Source organism: Anomalospiza imberbis, chromosome 2, assembly GCF_031753505.1.
Source record: "Anomalospiza imberbis isolate Cuckoo-Finch-1a 21T00152 chromosome 2, ASM3175350v1, whole genome shotgun sequence".
NCBI classification, from domain to species: domain Eukaryota; kingdom Metazoa; phylum Chordata; class Aves; order Passeriformes; family Viduidae; genus Anomalospiza; species Anomalospiza imberbis.
Genome location: NC_089682.1, coordinates 47,210,933 through 47,227,146, shown reverse-complemented (window position 1 = coordinate 47,227,146; position 16,214 = coordinate 47,210,933). Strand labels below are relative to the sequence as shown.

General features: G+C 39.6%; 1 protein-coding gene across 5 annotated transcripts in view; it reads left to right on the top strand.

The window, feature by feature from the left end:
* The window catches only part of TMPRSS7 (transmembrane serine protease 7), a 63,463-nt gene extending 47,300 nt beyond the window's left edge, over window positions 1-16,163 (top strand). For 4 of the 5 annotated variants that reach the window (XM_068180766.1, XM_068180767.1, XM_068180765.1 and 1 more), the window contains exons 10-18: window positions 1,065-1,171; window positions 6,550-6,686; window positions 7,807-7,914; window positions 8,525-8,635; window positions 9,738-9,854; window positions 11,836-12,013; window positions 12,188-12,456; window positions 13,694-13,830; window positions 15,928-16,163. In XM_068180766.1, the coding sequence (XP_068036867.1) occupies window positions 1,065-1,171; window positions 6,550-6,686; window positions 7,807-7,914; window positions 8,525-8,635; window positions 9,738-9,854; window positions 11,836-12,013; window positions 12,188-12,456; window positions 13,694-13,830; window positions 15,928-16,098 (1,335 nt within the window). In that variant the 3' untranslated portion in view covers window positions 16,099-16,163. The remainder of the gene's footprint in view (window positions 1-1,064; window positions 1,172-6,549; window positions 6,687-7,806; window positions 7,915-8,524; window positions 8,636-9,737; window positions 9,855-11,835; window positions 12,014-12,187; window positions 12,457-13,693; window positions 13,831-15,927) is intronic. The other variant, XM_068180768.1, reaches the window with a different exon arrangement.
* Window positions 16,164-16,214: the final 51 nt, after the last annotated feature.

The following is a 16,214-nucleotide window of genomic DNA, read 5'->3' as shown; positions in this document are numbered from 1 at the left end:
AAGCAAATTGCTGAAAGTTGACATTGTTTTAAAGTACTTCTGTTTTCTCTGACTTGAGTGTTTCCTTATTAGTGCTGCTGAAATAAGGTCTCTGACTTAGGGTTTGCCCTTCAGTGTTTTCCTCTCTATGGAATGTAGCAATGGATATTATAAAGTCCACTTTTTACCCATCTTTCTGCTTATGGTACTCATGACTTGTTAAGCTAGTGACTGCTCACAATGAATCACAGCAATATAAATTAAGTCCAGCTAGCCATAATCTGCAGCGTCTTCCTCTTCTAGAATGATAAGGCAATTTTGGGGGGTTAAATTTACTGTCTTCAGTTCACTCTGGACTTCTGATAGAAAGGTTTATTGCTCAAACCAGTTTCATTTTCAATATTGTATTTTCATGCAATATTGAAACTTTGCTCATTTCCCAAGTTATATTTTCTGTAACAGAGAGGGAGAAAACTTTCCATTTCTGGTTTTTTGTCCTGAATCAGCCCTTATTTTTAAATGAACCCTGCCTTGCCTTGCAAAAAAGGTTCTGTTCCTTTTACGTAAGGAGTTTCCTATTAAGTATGAACACTTGTGATTTTGCTGAGTTGAAAAATGTTTTCTAAAATACTAAAGAATGCATGGCTGAGCAGGTGCTAGCAGAAGACTATAATAATGTGGTAGAAACTCCTAGCATTACAAAGGTGACACAAGTATTCCAGGCAGTATCTTAACTCTAAAAATCTTCTGGGGCTCTGTGTCCCTACACAAGTACATTTGGATGTGTTTGAGTGTGATACAAAAGCTGCTTTCTATGGCCAGTAGCTCTCTGAAGATGAGAAGGCTATTGGCTAGAGGGGGAGAAAGCCTGCAGCTGTGGTGGGGCTGTGCCAACCCTTGACTCCGGACTGAATAGCTGGCAAGTGTGTAAAGTGTTGGCTGTTGAGCTGGTGAAGCCAGCACAGCTCCCAGGGTGTGGCAATTCCAAGCTCTGTAATTCCTGAAATATGTTTATAGACTTTTGTGTTCTGTGCCCACAAAAGGAAAAAGAAGACGGCTTGCACTGTTTTTCTTGCTCACAACAGACTCCACAGAAAAGCCTTGGAATAGCTCTGAAGTTCCATAACTATACCATTAGTGAGAAGAATATTAAAGGCTGTGAGCGAGGATGGTGGAAAATTAATGAGCACATGTAAGTACACTGCATGGATTATTAATGTAATGGTACCAAAATAAACCATCCCATTACTACTACTGCAGCTCACTCAGAAAGCTTCTGCAAGAACAGAAATAATTCACGGGGGTGTCCTACCATGAATTCTTTAATTTTAGCTGATGATGTAACAATCCTTATAAAATAAATATGTGTGTGTGTGTATATGTTTTTTTTTTTTTTTTTTTTTTTTTTTTTACTGAAAAATACCAGAAAGATGAGGACAAGAGTCTTTGGTACTCTCTGGAGAGAGAGAAATGGAAAGAGTTGGATGAAGATTGATGTCCTGTGAACCCTAAAATAATTCTGAGTTTTCTGGGGCCATTAAACAAGGTCTGTTTAAAGCCCTTTTAAGTGTAACTTAATTCTATGATTGCTCAAGAGGACAGTGAATCAAATTAATTTCTTGGTGAAAGCCATTGCAATGAGATGACTAGGAATAGAACTGTAACTGCTTCCTCATTCCAGTCTCTTGAAAGAGAAACTGCACAAAGTGGCTTTCAAGGAACCACTCTGTTTCTGAAGTATTTTTTTATTAAAATATTGCTGCTGTTTTTTAATTAAGATACTACTGCTTTCCTAGCATATTGTCCGTCCATGCTTTCCTCAGTTTTGAAGTCATCTTTGGAATGCTGGCTGATGAGGCAAGGCTAGATTTAAAACATCCCTTTTTTTTTTCCTAAAACTTCATTCAAATGGAAACCTCAGTAAGATTAGTCTTGAAACTGAGTTTCTGAACTCACTACTGGAACTAAGTAAATTAGGCCCTTAAGAGTACAACTGAAAGAATTACAGAGAGAAGAAAAAGCCTCATCTGTTCTTTAATAACGTGTTGTATTTATAGAGTGAAAATTCAGTTTGAATCTCCTACAACTGTGCCTTGATGGGAATTGGTTGCTGGACTAGAGGAGTGCATAAAAACACCAGTCAAAACACACCATATGTAGCGTGTGTGGTTTGGTGGTCTTTTTACAACAGAAATTGAAAGATTTGTGATATTTGGGATGGCTGAGATAAAAAACAAGGGCAAGATCTGGAGAAAAAAATGATAATAGGATCATACTGAGGAATTCTCTGACAGAGAATCCTGAAAGAATATGAGCAGCTTTTAGACAAACCTGTCCATTATGTGTTCCACAGAAACAAATGTCCGTGGTATGATTCTTCAAAGTGCACTCAGGGTTACTTTGGAAGTACTGCACAAGAGCACATGCTCCTGCTCTCTGACTATAGTAGTAGATCAAGACAAACTTTCCTGCGAAAGAATGTGTTTTTCATTGAAAATAAGGCTTTTGAACTTCTGGTTTACTGTTCTACATTTACTTTTGAAGGGGAAAAAATATGACTTCAAGCATGAAACATGGTGACGTTTTATTTTCTTTTTTTGTTTTCCAAATTTTAATTGTTAATGAAATGGGGTGGGGAGGTGCAGGCAGGGGACCCCCGTTTTTAAACTTCTTGTAGTTACAGCCTATGGGATGCTTATTCTGTTATCTTAGATAAAAATTGTTGGAGAACTTTTGGGATCCTGATATCAGTAAACACTGCAACTAAGCAGGTGGTGCAGATAAGGTTCCATCAGACCTCTAGGGAGCTTTCTCTAACCAGACACACTGAACACAACCATGCAGTTCTTCCTTGTCTTTCTTCCAGTGGACATACAATGCTTCACTGCCTTGTCAAAGAAGTTACACCTGATGAACTTCTCAGAGGCAGGAATACCAATGAGTGTCCTGTGAGCAGACCACTAGAGGTTTATGTGAACACAAAGGTGCTTCATTTGTCTTAAAACTGTTAGTGCAATATCCCATTGTTTCTATTACAACGTGCATGTATCTGTTCATCCTCTGAAAAACTATCCTACTCACTTCAACATATGGGACAGGATCCCCTTAATCAGTTTCTATCTGGAGCAATGGCATAGTTACAGATGGTGCTTTGCAACTTCCATTTGCCCTGGACCTGGATATATGACCAGTAAAACACCAGCAAAAGGCTCCTGAGGGCCTGTAGCTTTGTTTTACAAATCCCGAGAGCATATGGTATTTCTCACTGTGTAAAGGAGATGTACCTGCTTCAGCTTTTCCACAGATGGGCAGTAATTTCCTCTGCTTTTAGTGAGATGAGTTTGTTTTATGTGTCTGAGAAGGGGTCAATGCAGACTTCAACTTTTGTTTGTTTGTTTGTGGTTTTTTATTTGTTTGGGGTTCTTTTATATTGCTAGGGTTTGTTGGAAGGAAGACTGTGTAAGTCATTCACAGAAGAGGAAATGTAGAAAATGTCTCTGAGCCAGTTGAAGGGAATCAAACGGCAATGGTAAACGGCATTTTGCTGTGCACTTTGACAGGCTGTTTTAGGTTGAGAGCATTGGTGATGAATACTAAAATTAGTGACAATTAGACTTCCTGTTGTAGGAAGTCTGCACTCAACACTGATAGATTTGGTGGGTGTACTGGTTTGAAGGCAAACCAGCAGGAGGAATTAACTCCACACAAATATTTTGTAAGAGCTTCCAAGTCAGAGCTCCAATTTCATAGGAAAATTACAATAAAGGCAATAGTACAGAAACACTGGCTTAAACAGAGAAAGTCAGAATATGACCTGACACCCTGTTGGTCAGGGTGGCAGTAGCAGTCCGATTAAATGGTGGCTGCAGTCCCATTGGAGGATGGCTACAGTCTTGTCGAAGCAGTGATCCTGTGAAAAGGTCTCGTCTCGTCTTTCTCTGGAGATCCAGCGGTGGCTGTCAAGAGCTCTTGTCCTCTGGGTGTCAAGGGGGGTGGTGTTGTGGTGTCTCAAGCCCCAGATTATATACAGGCGGGACTGTTTGGTACATCCCCCAGGGCAGGGAATTCCACAATGGGATAATGTAATTCTTTGTGTCATTCTGGGGAGTCCTTGATGATCCATTAGCAGAGATGGCCCCCTCAGAGTGGAGACTGCTTCCCGGGAGGGAGTTATCAGGGCTGAGTCATGGAGAAGGTAAAGAAACGCTGCTCCTCTCATTTTAACAGCTCATGTCGATGGTAGTAGAAAGACTTACTTGTGGTTACACCTTACATTGTAACCCAAGATGGTGGTTTGTGGGTTTTTTGTTTTTTTTTTTTTTTTTTTTTGGAGGGATTTTTTTTGGTGGTTTTTGTTGTTGTTTGGTGGTGTTCATTTTTTTGGTGGGTTTGTTTTGGATTTTGTTTTGGGTTTTTTTGGTGGGTTTTTGGTTGTTTGTTTTTGTTTTGAGCGGTTTTTTGTTTGTTTTGTTTTGAGGATTATTTTGCTTGCTTCTTTGTTTTGGGCTTTGTCATGGTTTGACACTGGTGCCATGCCAGCACCCCCATGAAAATGCACTTTTGCAAATAATTGCTGTGAGATGTGATCTGGAACAGAGCAGAGCAGGCCCAAGCTTAATAACAAAAGAAAAAAACTTTATTAAACTACTACTACTATAAAAACACAAACACTAAATCTCGGATTAAGACCTTCGAAAACACTCCTTCTCCTCCCACCCAATTTCCAAACAAACCCACAGTGAGACACCACCCAGGATTCCTGATCAAGTTGCTACTCTTCAGATAATCAATACTCAGAACCTCAAAGGAGAGAGAAGTCTCTCTTGCACCACAGACTCCCCCAGGAAACACAGTTGCCACCCTTGTGTTTCCATGTCACACATGGCAACCACCCGGAGAAAATCTGCCAGTGTGACACTCTCCTTTCCATGTCACAGTGCTCTCACCACCGTGCATAGACAGACTACTCGTAGGGCTCCTTTAAGGATGCTTTGCCAAGGACCAAAAGAAACAACAGTTCAGCATCTCATCTCGGGACTACAGTCCCCCCCATTTCCCCGTGGGGCCAAGGGTCCAAAAACCCTTCCTCTTGGAAGGATTCCTCTTCTCTTCTTCTTCTTCCTCTTCTCTTCTTCTTCTCTGAAGACAGAGGGCCTCTCTACACCCTCTTCAGCTTTCCTCTGTTCTCTCCATTCCTCTGTTGGTAGTCACTGCAACAGGTCTCTTGGCTTACCACTGCATCCCCCTAAATGCAGTCTCTGTTGCAGGAGAATTTGGTTTAGTCTATGGTTAACAAGAAAAGTCCAGCCACAAGCCACTCTATCATCTCCTCCCACTCAAAAATTTCTTCTTGCAGCATCTCAGATCCCAGACTGTCTCTCTTCTACTTCAAATCAATGAGGAGTAGTATTTCACAAAGCCTTCATTTCCCAGGAAAGGGTTAAAAGTTCAGACTCCCTGGATGGCTGAAATCTCTGCCCAGAAGCCAATTCCCAAGGCCAGGGCTGGGCACTTCCCTCCCTTCTCCTTCTCCTCCGCCGACAAAGTTACAGGTGCTGTCCGGACTCTCTGTCTCTTCCCTCTGGGGCGGGGATGACAAAGGCATCTCTGTTTCTCTCCACCCTTCCATCCACAGGAGCTGGCTTGGTTCCAGTCCTTCTACCCCTCGGCTCACCTCGACCAGGCCTCATGGCTTCCCCTCCCCCACCCAGCCCGTGGCTGGGCAGGGAAGATCTGCACAGCACCCTGACTGGAACCAAAGAGAGAGCTCCCCTGGGAGTTCTTGCTTTTAACCCCCTGTGTTCTCAGAAGCATGTCCATACCTTCAGTGGTCACTCCAGGTGCCAATATCCAAACCTGACCACTGATTGGTTTGACCCAACTTCCTGAAAAAATTCACTTCCATGTCAAACCACGACAGGCTTCTTTTACAATTAATTTTCCTAGAGTAAGAAGCCATAAAATTAACTCAGATTTTTGCATCTGCATTCAAGATGTCAAAGAGAAGTCTTGTTTTTTTAATTGTTTTCTTCCTTTATTTTTCACATTGCTGGAACAGAATCTCCTAGATCTGTTAACAGGATGTTTGATTTTAGTACAGTGAAATAGGGCGTACATGAAAACATAAAGATTCATATGTACTTTGATTTTGGCAGTAATATTAAAGCCAGATGTTTTTCTTTTAAGTGTTGCATTTTTGAGGCATTTTTGTTGAGCAGAGAAGAGAGTATTTATTTCCACTTCTAGAACAACCTATACTGTTGATGTTCACTGCTTTACTACATTTAAAACTGTCTCCATTTTTAAAATAATGATCCAGCAACCTTTCCCTTGTCAAAGAGGCTTTGTTTGGTTGTGGGTTTTTTTTGCTTTGGGGTTTGTTTTTTCTACTTTGCTTTTTTTTTAATCTAGGTTTTTTTGTTGCCCACCCCCAACCCCCTGGTAGAGACTGTCATATTTATAGTATGGCAGCTGACTGTATTTCTGAATTTCAGTGGTGTTGACATTTAAACTGTATGTAAGGCAGTTTTCCCATGAAGGCTGCTCTAGAACTTGCCTGGACACTTTCAGGTACTGTGGTTACTATGTCGATCACCAAACAGTGTTCCACGTTACAAGTTCTGCTGTCAGCGTGGAGCTGCAGTGCAGTTCAAAGGTCTCTGAGAAGCCCCTGCTGGTGGAGTACGGCAGCTATGACATCGGCCAGCGTAAGACGGATTTTATCTCTTTCAACCCTTCTTTGCATTTCAGATCTCTGAAGCAGCATTTTTTGGGTCCAGTAGGACTTAATTAAGTTTATGCAGGAAATTACCTGTTGGGTTTCAGTTCATTTTCTTTTCTAATCTCACTAAGTCAGATGACTAGCAAACAAAGAACCTTTTCTAGGCTGTGCATCTAAGGTTTGTGGGCATGTGCAGCATGCTCTGCTTTCCTGCATGCACACTGGTCTCTTCTGCGCAGTCCTCAAAGCTTCTTGCGTGGCTATGACCACAGTGCAGTCAGTTGAAGTCTGCTGTTCCTGTTTGTTTTAATCCCCAACATTTTGTTTGCAATGTTTCTATTGCTATTGCTTACGGATAATGAAAGGAGTACCAAATAACCACCTGCTTATTTCAGTGTTTCCATGTATTTACATATAGTGTGTGCAAATCTGAAATCTGAGCTGAAAAAACAGCTCAAAATATTAATAAACTCTGAGACCCTGAGGATTTTTTCCAGTCCTGAAACATACAACTTGGTATTTTTTCACCAGTGTTAAGTCTTATATATTCTTTTTAAGGTAGTAGAGAAGCAGTGGTTTCTAGACATAGTTACTTGTCACATTAGAGATATTCAGTGTATATATGTAGAGTATGTAAAAAGAGGATAAATTTTATTATTTTAGTTTATAAGGCAGAATTATGTAGTTCATACAGCACCTCAATGCAGGTTATTTACCAAAGTTGCAAAGTGCTGCAAATTTTGGTTATTGGAAGTGAGATTGTTCTTTAAAATAAAGATGGCCTTCTAAGCAGTCTTGTGTTGCACCATAAAACACTGGCTTATTTGTTCCAGCCCTAGAGAGCCTGTGGTACATATTCCAGGAACAGCTGAATTGGAAATTTAGAGACATTTTTTCTTCTTCTTTAATTCCCATTTGAATTCAATTTAAGTGCTGGCAATGTATACAGACTATTAAATTTAGATCAATGTTATCATTCCTTGGAGCAGCTTAGTGACTGTAAATTGAAACAAGCTGGCAATATTTGTGAAAAGGAAATTTTTAGGTTTGGTTGCTTGGGTTTTTTGTTGTTTTGTTTTTGTTTTTTTTTCCTTTTTAACCTCCAGCATGTCCACCTGGACATTTCAAGTGTTCTACCGGCTTATGCATCCAGCAGATGCAGCGCTGTGATGGCATAAACAACTGCTTCGATGAAAGTGATGAACTCTCTTGTGGTTTGTATTCACTTATTAGAGAACTTGACTGGAAAACACAGCGAATGTATTCTCTAATCCTAGAAGGCAGCTGAAACAAGGTGAAATTTTTTTATGGGAATAACAAAAGATGTTTTCAGCTTCCTTTGTGCATCTGGGTACAGACTATATGTCAGTCTCTGGAATGCTTAATTCATAGTTAATTGGCAAGGGACAAAACCAAGAATAAAGCAGGTATGGCACTGGAGAGCATGAGGAAGAAATTTAGATGTGCAATAATAGCTGTAGTAGGATATATTTAAGTATGTGATAAAAGCTGGCAATTATTAATGAAGTTCTATCCCATTTTGAGATGAGTTATTTTGGTTTTGCAGAAAAATGACAAAGGAGGGGTTCACAGAGTAGATGAGAGGGATACTAAGCATCTCAACCTGGGGCACTCACTGAACTCCTTTGTACTCTATTTTCTTTATGCGTAATGTAGCACTGATGCCCATCCTTGCATTGGAATGTATTGCCTTGTATTGCCTATCCTTGAAGGAATGAATGTTGTATTCAGACATAGTCAGAAAGGGATGTGTTAGCATTTACAGGAATGTTTCTGTACCTGATTTGGCTTATATTTTTAAAGTTGCCCCTGAGTGGAACTGTAACTCCAGCTTTGCAATACAGGATAACTTGCTTGTCTGCAATGGAGTAAGTGATTGTGAGAATGGAAAAGATGAGCAGAACTGCACCCACAGTAAGGCTGCTCTCCTGAATAACTTTTTTCCTCTCTTTTGTCATCTGTCTATTTCTGACTTGAATTCTGGATGCTGCATTCAGAAGGTTAAGAGACACTGTCAAATCTCGTTTAGGCTATATAATTCCATTCAATTCTTCTGATACACTTAGAAACAAGATGTTACAGATTTTAAACTATTTCTTTTTAATTACCTCATGAACATCTGTTTCTGCAAAATACTGGCAGAAGAATTAAATACATTGGGTGCATGATGGGGATCTAGGGATTTAAAGCTGAATCTGAGATTTTATCTCTTTACAGCATAATCTGTGAAAATTAATTCCTGGATCCGTTTTACAATCTGTAATATAACTATTAAAATGATGCTTTCTCTGTAGTAGTTTTCGGGGTTATAAGGTTAGCAGAATCCATAAATTTAGCATTAGGCATATGAAAGTTTTGAATCAGAACTTTCTTGAACTTTTTATACTAAATGGATGCTAAATTTTAGACATATGAATGGGACTTATGAAAGGGAGCACAAAGTGCTGCAAGTGACTTTTTTAAAGAAAACTTTTTTGATTCCTCTGACAAGACAGTCTGTGTAAATGATTGCAGGATACTTTTGTGCATTGCCAAGAAAAATGGATTGGGTTTGAGTGCATATATTGCAAGCCACAGGGAAACAGGAAAATGCTGAGTTTTGGGCTGTTTTACTGGATACAGTTAATAAGGCTGTTTTCACTGCAATCTTTCATTTCACATTTAATACTGAAATACGAAGGAGAGCTCTTTTCCAGAGTACTGGATGTTTTCTCTTGCTATCCTTACACTCTACATTTAATTTTCACTATTATATCTGCGTGTGTTAGTGCTGTGGGAAAGGATGGGAAGAAATCTTTGTTGGGACTTGGCCAGGTAAATGCACACCCAAGTACAGATGCAGTTCTATTTGAATAGTTCATTCTGTTTAGAGGTTAAGCCATCCCCACCAAAGTGCTTTTTTTGTCATATTACTTCCTATCTATTAATACATGTACATCTATCTGTTCAGACATGTCTTCATGTGCTAAGCTGAGCCAATGGTTTTTTTGGGTTTTTTTCCTCACAACTATTTCAGGTATTCCCTGCACCAACCACACATTCAAGTGCAGGAATAACATTTGCATTAGGAAACAATATGCAAGGTGTGATGGATCTGTGGACTGTGTTGATGGAAGTGATGAAAGCAGCTGCAGTAAGTTCCTCTCAAATATTCATCTTTCTGAACTTTGAACTTTTTGCACAATAAAGACCTTTATTTCTTCCTGTTTTGGAGTGGGTACAAGTCAGGCTGCAGGTACTGAATTTTTATTGCATTCTCCCTGTGATAGTTGGGTAACGATCAGCTGTCAGTTTACCTCAGATCTGGTTGCAGAACTTGCCAGGTTCCTGCGGGAAGGTGGGCTTACAGTTATGGGGAGCCTTAGAAAGCTGTACTGCTTATTGCAGCTGTGCTGAGGATTAGGGCAGCAAGGTTAATTACAGAGTGAACTTGGTTAGCTGGGGAGGCAATAACTTTGTTGTCTGCAGCAATGCCAGGCACTTCATTGAAGTCAGACCATATTTGGACTTCAGGAGTGATACAGCTGCAATGAGAAAAAAAACCACGAACTTTTCACTTGTCTGACTCTTCCAGGTGGTGAAGACCCCCAACACCTCATAGTATCAAGTCGGGGTCTAGCCTTAAATCTTCCTAAAATAATCTCTGTACATGCTTTTCAGTTTGTTTTGATGTAAAGCAAATAGATGATTGTCACTGCAGTAGCAATAAAAGTGAGGTTAGGATTAGTTGCTTAAACTGAATGGTCTCAAGTATAGTACATAACATGGATGTGTTGGAACAAGTCCAAAGGAGGTTCATGAAGATATCTGTGGGCTGGAGCACCTCTCCTGTGAAGACAGGCTGAGACAGCTGAGGTTGTTTAGCCTGGAGAAGAGACAGCTTTAGGAAGAAGGCTCTTAGCATCTTCCAGTACCTAAAGAGGCCTACAGGAGAACTGGAGAGGGACTTTTCACAAGGGCATGTAATGGTAGAACAAAGAGGAATGGCTTTAAAATAAAAATTGGTAGATTTAAATTAGATAAAAGGAAGAAATTCTCCACTGTGAGGGTGGTGAGGCCCTGGCAGAGGTTGCCCAGAGAAGCTGTCCATGCCTCATCCCTGGAATTGTTCAAGGCCAGGCTGGATAGAACCCTGAGCAACCTGGTTTAACGGGAAGATGTCCCTGCCCATGGCAGGGGGGGTTGCAACTAGATGATCTTTAAACTCCCTTTCCAAACCAAACCATTTTAGGATTTTGCCTGGCCCTCAGCTGTCTCTGGCATGCTGCCTCTGGCATGCTGCCTGTATGTCAAATCTGTCAGCACTTGCCTTGGATCCAGTAGGATGTCTTAAAAGACTAGCCATATGCCTGTTTTTATTTGGAAACATTAAAGCTGCATTTGACTTTCTGGATGTGTTCAGGAAAGGGTCCAGAAATATTAACACCTATGTGTGGGAGTGTGGGACTAAAACTCCTGAGCAGAAACTTTATGTGCAAGCACTAGGGATGGACAGGAGGCTCTATAGAAGTGTCTTTCTTCCTTGCTTTTCAAATTAAGAGTTCAGATTTTTGTGCTGATGAGACATGACTACTTCACCTGTTAGTAATATACATTGTCAATCAGTTTTTTCCATACAAAATAATGATTGTACCGCCTTGTTTGTCAAATAAAAGTCCAATCTCCACATACATTTTTCTTGTATCATTCCCACTGTTTTGGCAAGAAGTAAGTGTTCTGATGACATTGAACTTCTTTGTTGATGTTATCCTTTCAGGTCAGGGTTGGCAGTATCAAAAAGAGATAAGTGTGCCTATTTGTATATATTCATTGTGATGCTTATTAAATCAATGGATCCTTTGACATTTCTGACACAAGAAATATTTAGAGGCTAATTTCTGTAGCAGAGCTAGAAAAGGGACTTATTAAAATTTCCAGACTGGTGCCTTTTTATGGAGTCATCTCTGATTTAATTGATAGGGTAGACAAAGAGAGAAGTTTTGTGATTATAGCAGGGGAATTAAATAGATTTCAAAATATTTCAAAGTGCAATATTCTTTCATGCCATGTGTCGGAAGCCCCCTCATTAAAGGAAAGTACTGGAGATGGGGATTACAACCTGAAATATCTTGCAGATTGTGGCAGTAGCAAGATCAGCAGCCTCATCTCTCGGATTGTGGGTGGCTCAAACACTGAGGAAGGTGAATGGCCCTGGCAGGTCAGCCTTCATTTTGTGGGAGCTGCTTACTGTGGAGCATCAGTGATATCAAAAGAATGGCTTGTGTCTGCAGCCCACTGCTTCCAAGGGAGCAAGTAAGCAGTCTTTCCTCTATATCTGTCCCAAACATGGCCAGAATCCACAAGTGCCTTTGGGTTCCAGAGTTTGAACTGCATGGAGGTGCTGTGCTCTGCTTTCCCAGCCCTGCTGTCAGTGGGTGTTTTGAGGTACTTTTTTTAAGACACAACTCTTTGTTTGCTCCCACCCAGGCTGGCTGACCCCAGAGCATGGCGTGCCCACCTGGGCATGCAGATGCAGGGCCGTGCCAAGTTTGTGTCTGCGGTGCGGCGGATCGTAGTGCACGAGTACTACAACAGCAGGAACTACGACTATGACATCGCGCTGCTGCAGCTGAGCACGCCCTGGCCGGACACCATGGGCCACCTCATCCAGCCCATCTGCCTGCCTCCTTCTTCCCATAAAGCCCTCAGCGGGGACAAGTGCTGGATAACAGGTTGGGGCCAAAAGCAGGAAGCAGGTGAGTTTTATCCCTTTCATTGAGCTGATTTTGTTCCCAGGAGCCTTCACAGCTGGGGGAGTGTGCATGTACCATCATATACTCAGGAAACCTGGCTGCTGGTCCCATGGATCTGAATGTCTTCCATATTGTTCTGTTAGTGTAGGGAGCTACACTTACCCCAAAATATCAGCAGTGTTGTCTTTCCCCTCTGTTCCCCTTGGAGGTGTGGGACACATGGCGTGGTTTCTCTCTTTGGGCTGCTGGTTAATCATATGTAAAATTTATATCTGGTTATTTGAAAGATAAATGTAATGCCTCAAAAAAAAAAAGGTGAGGCATGTTTTTTCCTGTTTCCCCTATTCCCTTTGTCAGCTTCTATAATACAAGTGCCAAATCAATCTTGTAATATCAAAATATACTTTATTACATACTAGCTTTATCAAATCCTAAAATAAAGTTTCATGATTTAAACCAGTGCTGGCATATTTTAATATGTGAGGACTTTTTGGCTATAACCAGATTTTGAAAGGATCACCTGGTGATGAGATTGGGCCTGCTGTATTGAAAGGAGGGGAAACTTTAGGTTAATTCGGTTTTCATTAAAATATATATCTTATGAAAAAGAGGTGTTTCACCAAATCTTGACAGAAAGAAGCAAATGTGGGAATTGGTTCTTTATGCTGTGAGAATTCGCATTCTGAAACTGACTCATTATCTTAATCTTGAATTTCACTTCTTCAGATATGCTGCCCTCACTGCAAATCTATCATGTGATCATCTAAATATCTTCGTAAAATTCTGTTTCCTTTTTGAAATAAAAAGAGAGCAAATTAAGAAGTCTTGAGATGTTTCAAAAAAAAAAAAAGAAAAAACTTTTTGGTCAATCCTAGTGATTATGCCATTGTATTTGGTGTGGCTGAAGGATCCAGATCAAATCACACAATTGCCTGATAGTTCAAAGGGGCTTCCTGCTCTGCTGCAGTTAGTTCTTTGGAATGTGGAATAACTCAATGGTCTAAAGTATCTGTGGATATTTTCTGAAGACTTCTTGTTTTATATTTCAATAGATGAGTAAAATGCTAAGCTCTGTTGAATCACTCTGCTCTGAATTTGTTTTCCAGACAATGAAGGTTCAGCAGTTCTTCACAAAGCAGAGGTAGAAATTATTGACCAGAATTTGTTTTCCAGACAATGAAGGTTCAGCAGCTCTTCACAAAGCAGAGGTAGAAATTATTGACCAGAATTTGTTTTCCAGACAATGAAGGTTCAGCGGTTCTTCAGAAAGCAGAGGTAGAAATTATTGACCAGACACTATGTCATTCCACATACGGGATTATCACGGCCAGGATGTTTTGTGCTGGGCTATCGTCTGGGAAAAGAGATGGATGTAAAGTATGTACCTCAGCAAACTTTGCAAAGAGCTTATCTGGTCTTTCATTGCTGCATGAGGAGGTGTAAAGTTGACTGGCAGACCACTTTGTGGTCAATATGTTTCAGTTCTGAAAAAGAGCAATATAAGAATTGTTTGTCAGCAAATCTCTTCTGTGGGTGATTTCAGAGTTCTGCTGCTTTATGTGCATGAGTAACATCACTAAATTTCAGTTGCAGGTCAAGAGCCAATCAAATTGCAAGTCCCAATAACAAGTTGAAATCAGGCAATTTTCATCATAATAGGCTCTCAGCTGAAGAAAAAAACTGAGAGACTAGCTTGTGTCTTTTCCGGATCCCTCCCCTCCAACTTGGAACTACAGGACTGTGTGATGAGATGCAGACAATTAGGCATAAATTTGCAAATGTAAGATAAATGTAAAGTGCTGAATTTACTTCTGGTGAATAGTAGTAAAACCCCATAGATACACAGTATCTATCTATATGACACTGAATATTACAGCTTTTATATGCCATATTATATTATATTGAACTTACATAAAGTATACACATTTACTGCTAAAACAGTAGTACCTTTACTGCTGAAATAATAAAACCATGTTTTTATGATGTAGATCTGGAATCTTCAAGATATTCTAGATTTCACTGATCTACATAAAAATGAGTGACCTTCAATGGCTGAAGGAGTATAATGCTCCAGCTGTTTTTTAGAGGTTAGCGAGGTCATTGATATTAAGTATCATTTTCAGTAACTGGAGAATTTTTTTGTTTATGGCTGCTCAAGATATTGCCAGGGAAAGACATAATTTTGGCTTCATTTTTGTAGAGGCAAATGATTTGTTTCTGTGTCTGGCAGTTGTTAGAGCTAATCAAATTGTGGTATTCCTTTTTTGTGAAAAGTGCTGGTGTTATACTTTTATCCTAGGAATGAAAGAAAATACTTGCAAATTTTACTCTCTAAATGTGAACTCTTATTTGTCATGGAAGGAAAAAAAGTCTTCTAAATTCTTAACCTTTTTTGAGGTAATTCAATATAATCCTACTTTGAGGAGTGGGTGGCACCTAAGCACCTTGGAAGAGGTCTCTTCCAACCTGCATATCCCAAGAACCTATAAAGTGAAGGCAAAATAGTTTTCTAGCTCTAACAAAATATTTGTCTAGAAAGAAAGCACTTCTTTTGCAAAACATCTGAATTTTGCCAAATGCACCTTTTGCTTTTAGAAGTTGTTTCTTGCACCCAGTATTTTCATAAAGTTTAATTTGCCACTAGGTGTCTTTTTCAGAGATGCTGTGTGTATAGCAGAGCCTTACAGGGAAGTATCAGCTTGGTTTCCCCAAATGGAAAATTTGCATTTGGTGGCAAATGGTTTTATACCTGATGCTCTGCCAATGTATTTCTAAAAGAACACCCTGTAAAGGAAGAGTCCTAGTTGCTTTGTCCTGTATTACAGCATTATGAGATCCTGTAATAAATTTTGAAGTCTAGAACAGACTTCATTTTAACTGCTCTAATTACAAAGACGTTATGGGCCCCTAAACATTATATGCTGACTAGTATCTGCTAGAGGACAATCCTTAGGCTCTTTTTCTTTCTATAAAAAAAAATCAAGAAAAACCCCAACACAAAACAATTAAGGGATTCCATCTGTTTCCATTCACTTTTAATTTGAAATAAGTCATACAATTATTAATTACTTTATTGTATTTACCTTATTTTATTTTAAAATATTTTTTAAAGCCTACTATTTTTGAGTTTTAGTGTGTAACCTATGAATGTACATACATGTTAAGTAGCAGATTTGGGGTTTAGCTGTAAGTGTGAAGTTAGGGAAAAAAAGTGAATTTCAAATATAGTCCATGAAAAGTATTATCTTTATTAGCGTCTTTAAAGAGTGAGAATTACCTTCTCTCTTGTGAAAGCGCAAACCTTGGTAAAATTGTGCAATGTCATCTACTTGAAAAAAAACCACTATCAATTGTTTGAACTATGTGAATATGAAAATATAGTCACTGGAATTACACAAAATATCTCCTGTGGATTTTTCCCCAGCTTTCATAATTCATATTGTAAACACATATAACTCGATGTATTATTTTTAGGGTGATTCTGGTGGACCACTGTCATGTCAAAGCAATGGAGATGGAAAATGGTTTTTGACTGGTATTGTGAGCTGGGGTTATGGATGTGGAAGACCAAATTTCCCAGGTGTCTACACAAGAGTGTCAAATTTTGCACCATGGATACACAAATATGTGCCTTCAGTCCTGTAACTTGAAAACTTTTCTTGGAATAAAACATGTCCTGGACATCTTCATTAAAATCATATTTGGAGAAACTGTTCAGTTGTGGAATTTCTTTGTATGTCTCTTGCTGATTCTGGAATTCA